Raw genomic sequence first — 18,482 nt, 5'->3', positions numbered from 1 at the left:
GATTCAGGACAGTTCATATGACTCATTCCTCACAAAAGTTTAGTACCTATAGCCCATGTCCTAATAGTAAGAACATAGCCATTGCTGAAGGCTCTCTAGCCACTGTGGCTAGTCAAGGGGGAGTTAACTTGAATAAATTCATAGTTTTGAAAAATGTGCTACATGTACTTAAGCTTTCCACCAATCTTGTTTCCATTCATCTTTTTACCAAAGAACTTAATTGTCATGTGATTTTTTTATTCTTCTCACGGTGTATTTAGGAATAGGGTACAAGGAAGATGATTGTACATGCTACAGAAAAGGATGGACTTTATTATCTTGAGTTGTCATTTGGTCAAAATAAGATTGAGAATCAGGCACCCTTATTATTCCTTTCTGAAATGCCATCCACATTAAAAAATAAGATTTGGCTTCATCATTGTCGTCTTGGACATTCGTTGTTTGACGTTCTTAAAATTATGTTTCCTTTATTGTTCAAAGGAATTGATGTAGAAAAATTATATTGTGATGTTTGTGAATTTGCAAAGAACCATTGTGCTTCTTTTCAAATAAGTAATAAAAGAGCCTCAATTCCTTTTGCTTAGTTCATAGTGATATTTGGGGTCCTTCCACAATTCTTAATATTTCAGGCTCTAGATGGTTTGTCTCATTTATAGATGATTGCACTTGAATATCTTGGATCTTTCTTCTCAAAACAAAAATCGGATGTAAGTGCTATATTTTCTAATTTTCACCATATGGTCAAGACTCAATTTGGAGTGGATATCAAGAATTTTAAGTCTGATAATGCAAAAGATTATTTCAATCAAGTCTTATCTCCTTATTTTAAAAAAGGAGTTATTATCTATGAATTCTTTTGCATTAGTGCTCCCCAACAAAATGGAGTTGTTGAAAGAAAAAATGGTCATCTCTTTGCTGTTACAAAAGCTTTTTTGTTCTAGCAAAATGTTCCTAAATCATATTGGAGGAAAGCGGTACTAACTATTGCTCATCTTATAAACCGGTTGCCATCTAGAGTAAAGACACTAGAAAGTGGTTCTTAAATCTACCCATTGCAATGAGAAAAGACACAAGGACATGTACTTAACACCCTTTATAGCCACTTTCCCATTTTGTTTCCTATGAATGATTGTTATCATCTCATAGAAATTGTCTCATTAGCCTAAATGCCATAGCTATATTGAAGACCTTATCCAAGGCACTAAATAGTGAGTGGAAACAAGCCATGAGGGCCAAGAGGGCAACATGGAAGCACTTGAAAAGAATGAGATTTGGGATGTGGTTGAGTTATCAAGGAAAAGAGTCCAATAGGGTGTAAGTGGGTGTTCATAGTAAAGTATATGGCAGATGGTTCTCTTAAGAGATACAAGGCCAAACATGTTGCTAAAGGCTATACTTAGACATATGGAGTAGATTACCAAGAGACTTTTGGACCAGTAGTCAAGATGAACACTGTTAGAGTTTTACTCTCTTTAGCTACCCAATTTGTTTGTGACTTACAATAGTTTGATGTGAAAAATGCGTTTCTACATGGAGAGCTTAAAGAAGAAATTTATATGGATCTTCCACCTGGCTTTTATATGCACTTGAAAAGAAAAAAGGTATGTAAATTGAAGAAAGCTTTGTACAAGCTAAAACAAACTCCACGGGTTTGGTTTGGAAGATTTGCCAAAGTCATGATAGCTGTTGGCTACAAAGCCATGATGAACATACTTCATTTGTTAAACACTCGATCTTGGGGGGAGTAACTGCCCAACTGGTTTATGTGGATGATATAATAGTGACTGGAAATGATCTTGAAGAAAGAGAAGCATTGAAGTGTTGCTTGGCAAAAGAGTTTGAAATGAAGTAGTTTGGAAAACTAAAGTATTTTTTGGGAATGGTAGTGATTCACTCAAAAAGGGGAATTTTTGTCTCTTAACAGAAGTATGTTCTTGACTTATTGCAAGAGATTAGAAAACTGGACATAAACTAGCTGACACATCTATTGATCCGAATAAGAAGTTTGGAGAAGCAAGTAAGGATGCAATCGTGGACAAGGGTATGTACTAGGGATTGGTTGGTAGACTGACTTACCTCTCACATACGTGACTTGACATAGCCTATGCAGTCAGCCTAGTAAATCAATTTATGCATAACTTGAAGGAAGTTCATCTAAAGGCTATATACAGAATCCTACACTATCTAAAAGTTTGAGAGTGTTGGGTTTTTTATGTGTTTTTAGTTTTCTTTAGTTGGGTGTTTTCTCTTTTGTTCAGTTTTTGTTTTGTGGGAAGGACCTTTCATCCTTCTTTTGGTTTCTTCTCTTTCTCTTGTTTCTCTTCTTTCTGCTGTATCTTCTTTCTCTTGTTTCTTTTCCTCTATTAATATACTTTTCTTGGTTTCTGATAAATAATAAAAAAAAAAAGCAACTCTAGGGAAAGGAATTTTGTTTAAGAAAAGCACTGAACTATTATTGGAGGCCTATACTGATGTAGATTAGGCAGGATCGGTTGTTGATGAAAGGCCTACTACATGATATTGCATTTTTCTTGAAAGGAATTTTGTAACTTGAAGGAGTAAGAAACAGAACATTGTTGCAAAATCTAGTATAGAAGCAAAGTTTTGTGCAATGACCTAAGGAATCTATGAGTTGCTTTGGCTTAAGATCATCTTGGAGGACTTGAAGATTAAATAGGAGATGCCAATGAGACTTATTGACAATAAGTCAACCATCAACATTGCACATAACTAGGTACAATGCGATAAAACCAAGCATATGGAAGTAGGCAAACATTTCATTAAGTTGAAGTTGGACAGTGGCTTAATTTGCACACCATACATGTCCACTAGAGGTCAATTAGCTGATGTCTTAACGAAACGATTAGCCAGTACTCGATTTCAAGAAATCATTATCAAGCTAGAAATGGATAATATCTATTCACTAGCTTAAAGGGGGTTGTGGAAGATACATTTGTGACATATCAACAGTGTGTGTATAGCTGTGTGTGCACACAACTGTTTATATCTATGCACAACTGTGTGCATACACAACCGTGTGGATTTGTGTGTATAATCCCTGATTTGTAGGGATCTTTAATATTTCTTTCTTTATTCTTTCTCTTCTGCCGCTGTAGATATTTCAAGGTTGTATACATTTAACATATGAGAAATACAATTTTTCTCCACCATTAGTGGCCAACTTAATCTAAGGGTAGCTCCCTGTATTTTCAGCAAACCTTAGGGAGGTGATTCAACTGTCCCATCATATTTTTTGTTGGCAATGTTAGTATTTGTAATTAATTGTCATCAAATCTATTACATGGTACTTTATTACTTTTACAGTTTTACCAATTCCAGTGAAAACATAAGCGATTAGTATAAATATAATGTAATAGACAGAAACCCTAAGTTCTCTAGTTTCTTTTACTCCATTTTTCTTTTCTCATTTGCTCTCTCTCTCTCTCTTCTGTTATTTCCTTTGCTAGATTGATGTATGTACTTCACTATATTGATTTGCTTGCTTCTTGTGATCTCATTTAAATTACATTTTACTAGTTGTTCATGTTTCATGCAAGAAGGTTCATGTTTAGTTTTGGAGCCTCTACAACATTAAAATAGCTTTTCCCTGAATAAGGCTTCATCCATCATGTATTTACAGCCCTTGCTTTATTCACAAAGTTTGTGAAGAGAAATGATTTGTATGTATTAAGTTGTTACACTTTTTCATACAAGCTCTTTCTTCCAGAACTTATCTATTTCTCTTGGTAATATACATTGTGGACATTTCTTTGTTTCCTCAAATTGTTTACATCATTCTTTAGTGCAAATACTAAATAACTCAAGTTATACATAAGTTTCAAATTTTCAATTCCTTCTGAATCATCCTTTAAATACCAAGTTTGCCCTATATATTTCCTTATAAAGGTATAACATTGTTTCCAATTAATTTGGAGTTTAGCCCCTGGTAGCTTAGACGTTCTCATACTCACTGATTCAATGTCTAATGGTAAATAGTTTCATTTCTGCAACCATATCAAGTAGTGGTTGTTATCATATTTGTCAGCATATTCCTTGGTCAAGATTACTAATACATACTGGTTCTTGAATTTCTTTATAACACTCTAGCCGAGTGACTCGCGAACTATATTTAGTTATTTATATCTTTTTCATTTTCTCACATTTTTCTCTCTGCATTATCTTTTTCCTGTTCTTTTGGTTTCTAAGTCTGCATTAATGTCTTTATGTTTGCTAAAGGCATAGTTGTTCTCCAGGTTGTAGAGGATGAGAGATATGTCTTTACGTCGTCCCTGCTTGGATTGTTGGCTGAATATAGTATTTGGCCCCATGTCATAAATGCTTCTGCTATTTCCAACTGTGTAAAGGTATTAACTAAACAACTCATGGAAATATGTGCATGACCAATAGGCGATTTGTCTGTGGATCACCCCTTCCAAGTTCTGAAGTATGTGTTTGAGACTGCCACTCATTCATGAGATGACCTGCCATTTGACCTTTCCTTGCTCCCAAAAGCCAACAACAAAGAGCACATCAATGCTCCGTGTTGATTGTTGGTTCCCAGAAGCTATCTGTATTGCTCAGTGCAAATGATATTCCATACTTTGGTGATTGTGATCTGGGCATGACATCAACCACATGAATGGCTTTGATGCCTTTAGGTCTGACATTTATATGATGGCTGGTCAGAGATGGTCTACCATGTGTGAGTTGCAGTCTACAAAGGTTCTCCATGTCCTGAAGCAGCATGTTACAAATAGTCACTTGTTTGTTGCTCTTGCATGGTCATATATAGTATCCTTTTTGATATTCTTCGTATTATTCTATTGCATTTTTATTACTTTGTTTTCTGGATGTGCTTCTATGTTTTATGCATATCGGTGTCCTCAGATATTGATTTTGGTACATTTAGTATTTATACATGTTGGTAAGGAAACCTATTTTTCTACTGACTTTTTTCCCCTAAAAGTGGTATATGTATTCGCATATTGTGATGCAATAAAATTTTTTTATGCATCAACGTAGGAAGAATGTCTAGATGCTTTTGTTACAGTGCCGCAGTTTCATATTCTGCTCCTTGGCATCTGATTACTCAAAATATGATTAGCTTTTAAAAGTTTTATTTTGCTAATTGTTTTCATACTGTCAAGAAATAGAATCTCAGAAATAATTTCTGAGAAATGAGCTGCTATTGCAGCACAAGAACGTTGTATTCTGTTCATCAGAACTTATACAATTCACTTAATACCCTCTTTCTAGGAAAGTGGTGTGCTGTTTGTCTCATGCATCTCATTTTCTTGATAAGAAACACTTGAAACAAATACTTCTATCATATGAACACTTTGATTCTTCTCTTGATTTGTAAACAGTTTCATGAAAAAGCATAAAAACATTAAAATCCTAATGAAGAATAAGTGTTATTGAGAACGAAAATAACTACAAAATAAAAATCCATTCCTATATGTAGTTATATTTTGGGGCAATTATGTCAATTTCCTAATGAGTGTGATTCCTTATGGCATAGTCTTATGAAAAGCATTTATGGTCTGTAGTCTTAGTGGATGTGATGCAAGTTTCGTGGCTAGGTGATTAGACTGCTTTGCCTTGGAAAACCATCTTTCAGAGCTACCACGATTTTGTTTGTTTTAGTTAATTCATTGTGAGAAGTTGTCAGCTGAGAGGTGAAAGGGGTATTGTGCAAAGAAGATGAAAGGGGTATTTTGCCGAGAAATGGGAGAGAGGATTTTGATTGGGTATTTGGGATTATATGAATTAATTATAAATATTTAAGTTTATATAAAATAAATAGGATATAAATATTAATATAAAAATTTAAAATTAATGGATAGAAGTACTAAAAAAATATATATATATATATATATATATATATAGTCCAAGTTTCAAAATGCATTTGTAGAGGGGAAATGGAGGAGAGGGAGAGAGAGAGGGCTGGAGAGAGTGAGAGCGAGTGGTTCTGTATGCGAGCGATGGTGCAAAAATATTGGCAGCTTGGAGCCTTGGAACAGCCGGTGGAAGAGCAGCTTCGAGGTGGAGTCGAAGACCTTCGAGATCGAGGCAGAAGAGAAGAAGGGCAAAATGCAAGTCATTATTGTGGAAAGGAAAAGAGGGGTGTCTTCGTGGATTAAGATGGGTCCGGATAGTCTAGGCCTTTTTGTGGAAGGTTTGGCTCTGTGCATTAAGGATACACGAACAGGCAAATGGGTAAGAAATTGGAGGGAAAGAGGGAGGATCTACTCACTGTTGTGTGATGAAAAATAAGGGGGGATGCTTCATCCGTCTGGGTGTCGAGGATCTGGAGAAGAAAAGGTTTAACATCTTTATCCCCAAAGAAAGAGGAGGGAAAGGGAGCCGGGTTGCTATGGTGGAGACGCTTAGGGCTTTGGGTGTTGCTACGGAGTGGAAGGAGAGTCAGGAGGACGAGGCGATGCCGTTGGTGCCCAGTTTGGGGAAAAGTTTTGCGGAAGTGGTTAAGTTGCAAAATCGCAATGGCAGGTCAGTGGCTAGGGTGGAAATAAGCCACAAGGACCTTAGCCGAAACTTAAAGAGGTTGGATCATTGCCTTGTTAGCTCGTGGGATCCAAAGTCAGTGAAGGGGGATGACTTGAGAAGTTGGGGGAACCAAATGGCACGATCTTGGGGGTTGAAGGGCAACTTAGGTTTGGCTAAGTTGGAAAGGGGAAAGGTGCTGCTGGAGTTTGAGATGGTAGTTGAAGCCGAAAAAGCTCTAAATCTGGGAGGAATTTTGATAGGGAAGACATTTCTGCGACTACAGAAATGGAGCCTAAGACGGGATGTCTATTGGAAGGAGAGAAAAAGAATGAGGCATGGGTGAGAATCGTGGGGTTACCCATCTCTTTATGGGATCGGGACACCCTTAGAAAGGTAGGGGAGAAGTGTGGGGGATTTTTAGCGATTGATTCTCAGACGGAGAGGCTGGAGGAGCTGCCGTGGGCAAGGATCCTGGTGAAGCTAACCGGCGAGGAGATCCCTAGCATGATAGAAATTGGGGTTGAAGGGGTGTGTTATTCGCTAACCCTGTGGTGGGAGGTAAGGCCAGTAATGAGAGTGCTGCCGGCAGAGAGGAGGGGGAAGAACAGCGGAGTAGAAGGGGAGGTTGAGGGTGACGTTTGTGCACGCACGGGCAAGCGCGTGCTGGAAGAGGTGGACGACGCAAGGATCGAGACCCACCTGCAGTTTGTTGATGGGACGAGGGGGCAGACAGGTGGGCCGGGGCTCCTTTGGGCTCGGTCTCGAGGCCCAGTTGGGTCATCAGTGGGGGACCAGGAAGGCCTGCAAGGGGAGCCCATTATGCTTGGCCCTAATAGGGCTTTTCGAAGCTTCGATTTGGGCTCTGGGCCCGTTGGGCTTGATCCAGTCTCATCTCCTAAGGCTGGGTCGTATTTGTTTGGGCCTTCGCCTTTAGAGGGCTCTAGGAGGCTAAAGGCCTTGGAAACCATTGGGGCGCCTGGGCCGGCTGGGATGGACGATTGCCGAGGCCCACCCTAATCTTTGGTGGGCTGCTCTGGGATGGCCCTGCCTCTAGTGTGGGCTGGTCCAAGTCATCTGAGGGATCCAGACACTGAAAGCTTTCCGTTTTGGGAAAAAGATGGCCGGCGGAAGCAAATTGAGGAAGAGCTCTATTCCGTGGAGAGGTCAAGGACCGACAACGCCCTAATTGAGGAAGCGTCGAGGTACGGGTGTGCTCCTAACCCTAGTGGTTTGTTGGAGTCTGGGTCATCACCTTCTCCTTCTTTCTTTTTTTGTCGGACTCCATTGGGGGAGTATTGTGACCTTTCTGGGGATGATAGGGTGAATCACCAGAGGGAAATCCCCTTACACATGCTTCTCACCCCAGGACCCCTAGAAGAGGAGAATCTAAGCCGCGGGGAATTGACAGAGGTTATTAATGGCTACAAGGACAACTATGGAAAGGAGTTGTGTTTAGTTCAATCTTTGCCATGAGAAGGAAAGGGATGGGAGGAGAGTGAGTTGGCCAAATTCAGTAAGTTTTTGGGGTTTTCGACAGAAGGTCTGGAGAAAGAAATTTTGGATTTTTTGGTTAAAATTCGAAAGAGAAGGGAAAGAGTCCACAACAAAAACCTTCTAGAAAAATCTAAGTTTGAAAGGGAATTGAAAAGACTAGAATGCTCAATTAACTACGAGGGGGGGGGGGGGGGGGAAGAAACAGAAGTGTGGAATGCAAGTAAGAGGGTGTCAGATCATGTTGGTTAAATGAAGCTAAGACTCTTAAGTTGGAATGTTTGGGGAGCTAACGACAGTTCAAAAAGAAAGGTGATGAAGGCCATGATCAGGAGTCAAAGGGTGGATTTGTTCTGTCTCCAGGAGGCCAAAATTCAGGCAATGACAGAGGGGCTGGTGAGAAGCTTGGGCATTGGTAGATTTCTTGATTGGGGTACCCTGGATGCCCATGGTTCTGCAGGAGGTTTATTGATCTGCTGGGATAAGAGGACCTTGGAAGTGATTGAAATGGAAGTGGGAAATTTCTCAATCTCTTGTAGGTTGAGGAACGTGGAAGATGGGCTAGTTTGGATGTTTAGTGGTGTGTATGGGCCTTTCTCTAGAGAAGAAAGGGAGTGGATGTGGGAGGAGATAGGAGCAATTAGAGGCATTTGGGATGATCCTTGGTGTCTAGGGGGTGACTTCAATGTCATCCTTTCCCTGAGGGAAAGAAGTAATCAGGGAAGGCTAACGATTGCAATGAGAAGGTTTGCTCAGGTTGTTGATGTGTTAAAGCTCATTGACCTTCCATTGCAAGGGGGTGTGCTTACATGGAGTGGGGGGAGGAATAATCAGGCTTGGGCCAGATTGGATAGGTTCCTAGTGACCCAGAGTTTGCTTGATCATTTCAATGAGGTCGTGCAAAGTAGGTTGCCCAGACCTACCTCAGATCATTTTCCTATCTTGTTGATGGGGGTTGGGTTAAGGAGGGGTCCTTCCCCGTTTAGGTTTGAAAATATGTGGCTTAAAGCTGATGGTTTTACTGACCTTCTTCGGGGCTGGTGGTAGGGGGTTGAGGTGAGAGGGAGGGCCAATGTCAGGTTAGCCACTAAAATGAAGGAGCTGAAGCAAAAAATTAAAGTGGAACAGGGAGGTGTTTGGTAGGCTGGAAGCCAATAAGAACTCAACCCTTCAACAAGTGGAGTTCTGGGACGGGGTGGAAAGTGAGAGGAGTCTGTTTGAAGGAGAAACTGAGCTGAAAAAAGAAGCCAAGGACTCGTTTAAAAAATGGGTCTTAATGGAAGAGACCCATTGGAGACAATTGTCAAGGAAGTTGTGGCTTAAGGAAGGGGATAGGAACATTGACTTTTTCCATAGGATGACAAATGCTCACCGAAGGAATAATTCTCTGGATAGAATTAAAATTAATGGAGTATGGATGACTGAGGACCAGGAGGTGAGGGAGGGGATAGTGAATGCTTTTCAGCATTTGCTATTAGAAGAGCCAGGTTGGAGAGCGGATATTGAGGGGTTGCACCTTAATCGCCTCAATTCCCGTGAAGCTGAAGTCTTGGAGATGCCATTTATTGAAAAGGAAATTTACGTTGCCCTAATGGATATGAATGGTGATAAAGCTCTAGGCTCAGATGGCTTCATAGTTGCCTTTTGGCAATCAAGCTGGGAGCTTGTGAAAGAGGAGATTATGGACCTGTTTAGAGAATTCTATGACCAAAGATCTTTTGCCAAAAGCCTCAATTCCACTTTCTTAGTCCTTATCGCTAAGAAAGGAGGGGCTGAAGACCTGGGAGATTTCCGGCCAATCACTTTATTAGGGAGTTTGTACAAGCTTTTGGCTAAGGTGTTGGCGAATAGGCTGAAGAAGGTGTTAGACAAGGTGGTTTTTGGGGATCAAAGTGCCTTTGTGAGGGGTAAAAAGATTTTGGATGCGTCACTTATTGCCAATGAGGTGATTGATTTCTGGCACAAAAGGAATGAGAAAGGGTTGATCTGCAAATTGGACATTGAAAAAGCCTATGACAACATTAATTGGGATTTTCTCATGAAAGTTCTGTTTAAAATGGGCTTTGGGTTGCGGTGGATGGAGTGGATTTGGTGGTGCATCTCAACCGCCAAATTTTCAGTCATGATCAATGGGGTGCCGACTGGCGTCTTCTCGAATTCCAAGGGGCTAAGGCAACGAGATCCTCTCTCCCCGTATCTCTTTGTGCTGGGCATGGAAGTGCTAAGCAATCTGATAAGAAGGGCGGTTGATGGGGGCTTCTTGTTAGGATGCAAAATTCAGGGGAGAGGGGGAGAGGAGATGATAGTTTCACATCTTCTTTTTTCTGATGATACAATCATCTTTTGTGAAGCTAGGAAAGAGCAACTATCCGCTCTAAGCTGGATTTTGGCTTGGTTTGAGGCGTCTTCTGGTCTCAGAATTAATCTAGATAAAAGCGTCTTAATTCCGGTTGGTGAGGCGGAAGAAATTGAGGAAATGGGTATGGAGCTTGGGTGCAAAGTGGGGTTGCTGCCCACTGTTTACTTGGGGTTGCCCCTTGGAGCCCACCACAAAGCTATCTCTATATGGGATGGGTGGAAGAGAGAATGAGGAGAAGATTAGCTCAGTGGAAAAGACAATATATATCAAAGGGCGGGCGTATCACCTTAATCAAGAGCACTCTGGCCAGCTTGCCTATTTACAATATGTCCCTTTTTCGAATGCCTAAGAGTGTTGCAAATAGACTCAAAAAATTACAAAGAGACTTTCTTTGGGGAGGGGGAAGTTTGGAGAGGAAAGTCCACTTAATTAATTGGGAGGTGGTGTGCACTCAAAAGGAGAAGGGTGGCCTTGGCATTCGGAAGATTGATCCCTTGAACAAAGCGTTGTTGGGTAAATGGTTATGGAGATTTGCCATTGAAAAGGATAATCTCTGCAAGATGGTGATTGGGGTGAAATATGGTCAGGAAGATTTTGGGTGGAGAACTAAAGAAGCTCGTGGAACTTATGGAGTGGGGGTTTGGAAGGAGATTTTGAAGGAAGCAAAATGGTGCTGGGATAACATAAAGTTTAAGGTGGGGAAGGGGACTAGAGTTAAATTCTGGACTGACTAGTGGTGTGGTAACGCGGCGTTGTTCCAATCTTTCCCCCAGCTTTTTGAGTTGGCGGTTCACAGGAATGCAACGGTTAATGAGATGTGGGACCCAAGCATTGGTCAAGGAGGTTGGAATCTTAGATTTCATAGAGATTTTAATGATTGGGAGCTGGACTTGATTAGAGGATTGCTTAATATGCTCAGGGACTTCAGGATATCTTCAAAGGAGGACCTGTGCTATGGAAAGGTGGGGGTCATGGCAAATATGGGGTTAAGGTTGCCTACAATGTGCTGGCTGTTACCAATGCATGCGCCTTTCCGACTAAATGCGTTTGGGTGGACAAGGTCCCAACCAAAGTGGCCTTTTTTGCTTGGAAAGCCGCGTGGGGGAAGATTCTCACCTTGGATAGACTTCAAGAAAGGGGATGGCAGCTCCTTAACTGTTGTTTTTTGTGTGGTTGTGAAGAGGAAAATGTAAATCACATTCTTTTACATTGTATAGTGGTAAGGGCCCTATGGGAGATCGTTCTTGCCCTTGTTGGGGTTCAGTGGGTGTTCTCAGAGTTAGTTAAAGAGGCGTTATTAAGTTTGAGGGGCTCTTTTGTGGGGAAAAAAAGGAAAAAAATTTGGAATTCCATCCCGTTGTGTATTTTTTGGACGGTATGGAAGGAGAGGAATAGATTAGCTTTTAGGAGAGGTGTGTTAGATATATAGAAACTCAAAAATTCTTTTGAATGTACCTTGTGGAGTTGGGCTAGGGTGTATATTGGAGAGGAGTCCTTTTCGTTCTTAGGCTTTTTGGAGTGGCTAGCGGCCACTTAAGGGTGGGTAAGGGTGCTTGTTTTTTGTGTTCTTATTTTAGGTTGATTTGTATACTCCCTGTATCCTTTGTGGCCTTTGCCCTTTAATATATTTGTGATTATCTATAAAAAAAAAAGTACTAAAAAATATATTTATTTATTCAAATGAAAATGAAATTAATAAAAAATCTTGTTGTTCTTTTATAACGGTTTTTTTAGAATATATTTGATAGGAAAAATGATATTTATATTTTAAAAGGTGATTCATGGTTATTTTTTAATGGTTGATTTTTTTTTTAAATTTTCAAAATATTTAATTTAAACAAATTTATCATAAAAATAATTTCTTTTACTAGTTTTATTTAATATTTAGTATGAGGTGATAAATAAAAAAGTTTTAAATTTATTTCAGCATGCTTCTATCACTATGTGGGTAATGTTCACTCTATTTATTAATTTTTTTAGTCTATATGATTGCATTTATTTTTGTGATAATTTTAACAATTCCCTTAAAAAGTTTGGAATTCTTAAGTTAACCTATTTTGCATAGCATTCGATACTAATCTTATAAATCGAGACCAATGTGCCTTAGGAACCTTTGAGTCAATGATCGATATTGTGACTTTGAACCATGGTTATCAACACTGCATGTAATATTTGTCTCGCTTGAACAAAAGCTCCTTGCGTAAAAACACCTCGTAAATGCCTTGATAAGACTTTGACTATGATCTTATATAAATAAGTGGTTAATCTAAAGTTGGAAATCTTTTTGGTCTGACTCTTTATGGGCTCTAAAGCAATGATGGTGGCATTTGTGCTATGATTTATTACCCCACATATGTGGAATTCTGAGAACACCCTCACTAAATCCTCCTTAATATCCCAACATTCTTGAAACACAACAATGGTGAAACCATTAAGCCAAAGAGCTTTATCCTTATATGAAAAACTGGGGAATCTTGGATGGAACAACCACACGTTCTCAAATCTAAAAGGAGTTGGTCCCCACTTAAATGGATTGGTGTCTAAAACAATCGAACAATGATTAGAGGTCAATCGAGGAAGAACTTCTTGGAGACTTTGAGGAAAACTTTGCTCCCACTTATTTGAATATAAAATTTTATCTAATCTCTTACAAACTGGGGAATCTTGTATATTTGACCAAGTAAAAGAAACATTCCTTAGAAGGGGATCAATTAACTCACACTCTCTTATAAAACCATCAAAATCCCTCATACTGGATGTTAATCTAGAACTACCCAATTTGTTTGAAATTCTCTTTATGACATTAAAATCTTCCCCCACACACCAATTTGGGAAGGTTAAACCAAAAAGATCCAAGAGCTCTAACCAAAAATCCTTCCTAGGATTAGTGTTGTTAGGACCATAAATAGAGGTAAGCCAAAGGAGCCTAACTCCATCTGTCAATAACTTGACTGAGACTGAAAAGGAATCTATTATCCCCTCTTTACTACTAAATTTGTTTGAATCCCATATAATCAAAACCTCACCCAAAGGCCCACAAGTTGGAAGAGAAGCACAATCCTTATTCTTATCTATCCTTAAACTACCCGCAAACCTTTTGTCACATATCTCCCCCTTTGTTTCCTGGAGCATCACAATATCTAGGGTCTCATGATGCAAAAAATCTTTAACCACCCTTCTTTTTTTCCTAGGTCCTAATCCTTGAACATTCCAGCTAATGATCTTTATAACAAAACTTCTCTTTCCCCTAACCTTCAAACCAACTCCCAAAAAACTCAAAAAACTATGGAAGGTCTGTACTTTCACATAAAATATGCCTTATCCATCACTTTTACTTTGTTACTTCGTAAGGCTAAGATATTTTGGTAATAGTTTGACTAACTTGACATTCATAAAGGTAAAAACTCATTGAACTCTAGTCATTTTACTAGGAGAAAGACCCTCTATATGAAAACCATCTAATGGGGATGAATCTGGTTCAAAAGGGCAGTCTGTAATAAGGTTAAGAGACTCACTAGGGACGCTAGGCAGTGTCCTAAGGAAAGCAGTACCCTTAGAAACTTGGTTCGGACAATCTAAATGAGACTCCACATCATCAAGATTAGGACTGCCAACAATATACTCATGTAATGCACCAACTTCATTTTTTGTGGAATTCACATTAGGGGTAACTGGGAGTTTAGAAGGAGACAAAGACAGTTGCATTGAGTTGCATAAAGTCGTGGTAGAAGATAACAGAGAATGAGGTACCAAGATAGGGGAAAGGGGACAACTGAAAACAAGGGTCGAGAGAAAGGAGCCAAGGTTGCCTCTCTGATGTCGTCTACCTGCAAACCTTAAGCCCTATCCCATATTTGCCCTTTTGCTCTGGTTACTGGACTAGAAGGTAAAACCAGGACTGAATAACCACAATGAGTGGATCCTCTAGCTCCCTCAACCTCTCCTCTTTCCGTGCTATCAGAATTTGGGCTATTCCTGTTTTGCCCCAAGCTGTTTAACTTCCTTTGCTGAAGATTTCCATTGATTAGGGCTTTTGCTCAAATCCATGAAGCTATTTGGTTAGAGAGAAATGCAATGATTTTTGAGGATGGATGGAGATCACTAGATGCCATTTAGGGCTCGATTTTCTTTTTCTCTTCCTTATGGGTCTCAATCATCAAGCCTAATGAGAATATTCCATTGTGTCTTTTAGTGCTAGATTGGAAAAGTGCTTGCTGCTCAATTAGGTTAAGGAAGAAGGTACTGATTGACTAGCCTCCCCTCCAATAGGTTTGGTAAAGTTTAACTTTGATGGATGTGTATTAGGTAACCATGGAGAAATAGGTATTGAAGGTGTATTAGAGACCATTTCAGTACAATATTGAGAGCTTTCTCTAAGCATGCAAAATATGGTTAGCCATCGAGGCAAAGATATTGACATAATTAGATATTTTGATGCAGGGAAAACCTTTATCCTTATCCAATCTAATTGTAGAGATATTCTACCATTGTAATATCTTAGGTGACTAATAAGAAAAAAGGTTCATGGAAGTTTGACAACTGGATGTGTAAAATCATAGATATTGCACATAAGTTGGGTCATTCCTTCTCTTTGATTCCTTGTTTAGCTAATGAAGTCGTAGATCAATTAGACAAACAATGAGCAAAGCATATGACCTCTGTTGTTGGAGATTTCCTTCCCCCTTGAGTCTCCATTGTTTTTTTTTCCCTTCTATATATATGTCGGTTTGTCTGAGGATGGGCTAGTTTTTTGTGGTTCTAGTTCTTGGAATTTTGTACCTACGTTTGTATATCTTAGAAGGATTGCTTGTCCTTCTTATATTTATCAATTGATTGATAAATGAAAATGTATTGTTTCTGATTTAAAAAAGCCTTCTTGGAAATTAGAAACCCTCAAGTAGAGCAAGTATTTCTACTTTACTAGCTAGTTTAAAAGCGACTCCCTTCAAGAGTGCTGGAACAATCCCAAATGAGTTTGTCCAATCCCCATTTGATCGAAATGTTGAGCTGTTGAAGCTGTTGATCTTGAGGAAATTCTATCTTTTGCCTTTTAGGAGACTCTAGGCATTGTTTTTTCATTCTTTTATTTATTTATTTTATTTATTTATTAATCAGAAACAAATATAAAATTTATTAATATAATAAAACGAGACATTGTTTTGTCATTCTTCTTGTTTAGATTTTCTTATATGTTGTTTTTCTTTCTGGTATGTACACCTTATATGCACACAAATCATATCTGTAGTTTATTTGCTAAGAAAGAAAATCTTTCCCTTGTCATACCTGAACAGAAATTACTCTTCGGTTTTGGAGTAGATGGAAACATTCACTCATTTGGTTAGACTTTTGGTTAGATGTGTAGTACGAGAAATATTTGTAGTATAATTAGGTAATTTGATTTTTTTTTCTGTAGCTTTTAGCATGGACAATTGATATTTCCAAATCCTATTGTTACTGCATTACAACCTCCTCTTTAGGGCTAATTGGATTAGTCCAAACTCAAGTGATGTATTATTTATCTTTTATGTGAGTAGGTTTTTCAAATCAGGCTTAAACGTTTTCTTTTTTTAAATTTTTTTGCAGCTTCTATATGATCAACTGCAATGGAAGATTAGAACTTCACATGTAAGCTTCCTATGAAAAGTTGTCTTCTCCCTTATTCTTTATCAATCTTAATATAGTTACTTCAGACAATGTGATTTTCCTCTTTTCTAGTTATAAGAATAAATGTGATATATTTGAAAATTATACCATGTGTTATGTGAAAGTAGATCTCATGTTTACTTGTGCCACTAATAGTTTTGTTCACATGGATACTTCATGTTTACAAGGCCTTTGGTGGATAGACTAGATTAAACTCAAGAAACCTAATTCTAATTGAATTCATATTTTTAAAATTTTGGTCATTAGTTTATTTTTTTGTGTGCAATCATCTTCCTCACTCTCCCTCCCCTCTCTCTCTCTCCCCAAACTTTATCTAGGATTAAGGATCCTTGGCTCATGGTTTGATTTGATCAATTTTTAAATGCTTTAGAATTAACTCACTAAAGCTGATAGAAACAAGCGGTAAACCTTTAAAAGTTTACTAGAGGTGCCAAGCAATGGGGCTCTAAGGCCCAAGCTTTAATTTGACATTCTTTGGATAATAGTGGACTTACCTAGGGTCTTATATAACATGGGTTCAGCCTAGAATGTACTTTCTAGAAATCAAATTATGGGCCTAGTCAATGGTTATTGAGGTTGACACATAATAGATAGAAAGACCCATCTGACACATAATACCACACCTCACAAATGGGTGGTTCTATCTATTATTTCTCTATTTATTTATATCATGTCTAAGATGAGGCTGCATGTGAGGTAGTTTGTTTACTTTTTCCATTTTGTTGTATTGTTTAGAAAGGGCTATGGACCTTGCAATAATTTTAGGATATTTGTCCTCTTAGAAACCTAAATTGGTAAATTAAGGAGCTGACTAATTGTTCAAAAGAGGAATTGTTTCTTTTGTTGGAAATATCATGCTGGACTTTGGTGGACAAATCTGTTGGTTTGGGAAGCCTAGGTGGGATTTTATGGGAAGCTCTCTGCCTTCTTGTTAGTCCACTTGTGTCTTTGTACATTTGTTTTGAGAAAGACCTTTTATCCTTCTTTTTGGATCTTTCTTCTAAATTTAGCTACTAGTTTTTATTATTAATTACTGTTGTTATTATTATTATTATTGTTTTATTATTAATTGAAGAAATTTGAGGGAGAAAAAAATACTTCTTTTATTTTTCTCTTATTTTCAAACCAATTGTTGTATCGATATTTATATATGAATGGCTGGGGCCATCTGCCTTGGAAAAGAAATCTAATCCTTGATTTTAGGAGAGAAAGTCTTTTATAAAATTAAGAAATAAAATTAGAATAGGAAATGCAACTATATCAGGTGAAATACAACTATATCACAATTGTGACATAGCTGTGATACAATTATGACACAGTTGTGATACAATGATAACACAGTTACAACACAAGTGTTGTTGTAACACAGTTGTGCACATAGCTGTACATTCTGGATTTCCTCCAAATTTCCATACTCCCTCTCAAGTTGGGTTGTAAATGTTGATCATATCTCAAGTCTTCAAAGTTGGTTTTAGAAAGTGGCTTGGTAAGGATGTCTACTATCTGGAGTGCTGTTGGAGTGTAAACCAATGAAATTGTCCCTTCTTCTATCTTCTCCTTGATAAAATGACAATCTATTACCACATGATTTGTCCGATCATGATGAATCAAATTCTTAGCAATACTTATGGCAGGTTAATTGTCACAGAACATTTTCATAGAATCTTTTAGTGTAATTTTCAGCTCGTTTAAGAGTTTCTTCAACCACATTCCTTCATAGATTCCATGTGTCATGGATCTAAATTCTGCTTTGGCATTGCTTCAAGGTACAATAGATTGTTTCTTGCTTCACCAATTAACTAGATTCCCTCATACATAGGTGCAATATCTTGAGGTTGATCTTTGGTCAGTTATGGAGCTAGCCCAATTTGCATCTGAAAAAATTTCAATGTTTCTTTTCTGTGTTCTTTTGAAATAGAGTCGCTTTCCTTGAGTCATTTTGAGATATTTTAGAATACAACACAACTTTCTGCTGAAAAGATAGGTTTTTTAGTTTAGATTTTTGTTAATAAAATCAGAATATGTTGATTAGATATTTACTAGGTTGTTATCTCTGTTCCTATTTTCATGTTCTAGTTTGTTAGGGTGTTGAGATTCTCTTGGAAGAGATTTCTATTTGACTTGTAATCTGCAGCTTATTCAATAAGATGAATGATTATTTTTTCCCCTAAAAATCTTTATGGTATTAGAGCTACGACTCTCAGCTAGGGTTTCTTAATGGTCAAGACGGCCATGACTGATACATCCAGATCAAGCGACTCAACCAAGGAAACGACAAAGGAAGCGTAAAGTGGTCCTGCTGTCTCATTCAACAGTTCTGAAAATTCCAATACTCTTTAGATAATCGTTCACAAATTCAATGGCAAGAATTATGTAGAGTGGGTGCAATTGATGAAGCTAGTGATAGATGGAAAAGGAAAAATTAGCTATCTCACTGGTGAAGTGACAAAACCAGCAGAAA

General features: G+C 38.3%; 1 protein-coding gene across 4 annotated transcripts in view; it reads left to right on the top strand.

The window, feature by feature from the left end:
- LOC117931640 overlaps nt 1–18,482 on the top strand; it is a 133,507-nt gene that overhangs the window by 20,731 nt on the left and 94,294 nt on the right. For all 4 annotated transcript variants that reach the window (XM_034852636.1, XM_034852635.1, XM_034852634.1 and 1 more), the window contains exons 7-8: nt 4,254–4,364; nt 15,941–15,982. In XM_034852636.1, the coding sequence (XP_034708527.1) occupies nt 4,254–4,364; nt 15,941–15,982 (153 nt within the window). The remainder of the gene's footprint in view (nt 1–4,253; nt 4,365–15,940; nt 15,983–18,482) is intronic.

This window comes from Vitis riparia, chromosome 15 (genome assembly GCF_004353265.1).
Source record: "Vitis riparia cultivar Riparia Gloire de Montpellier isolate 1030 chromosome 15, EGFV_Vit.rip_1.0, whole genome shotgun sequence".
In the NCBI taxonomy this organism is placed as follows: domain Eukaryota; kingdom Viridiplantae; phylum Streptophyta; class Magnoliopsida; order Vitales; family Vitaceae; genus Vitis; species Vitis riparia.
This window is presented reverse-complemented; position numbering and strand designations above follow the sequence as displayed.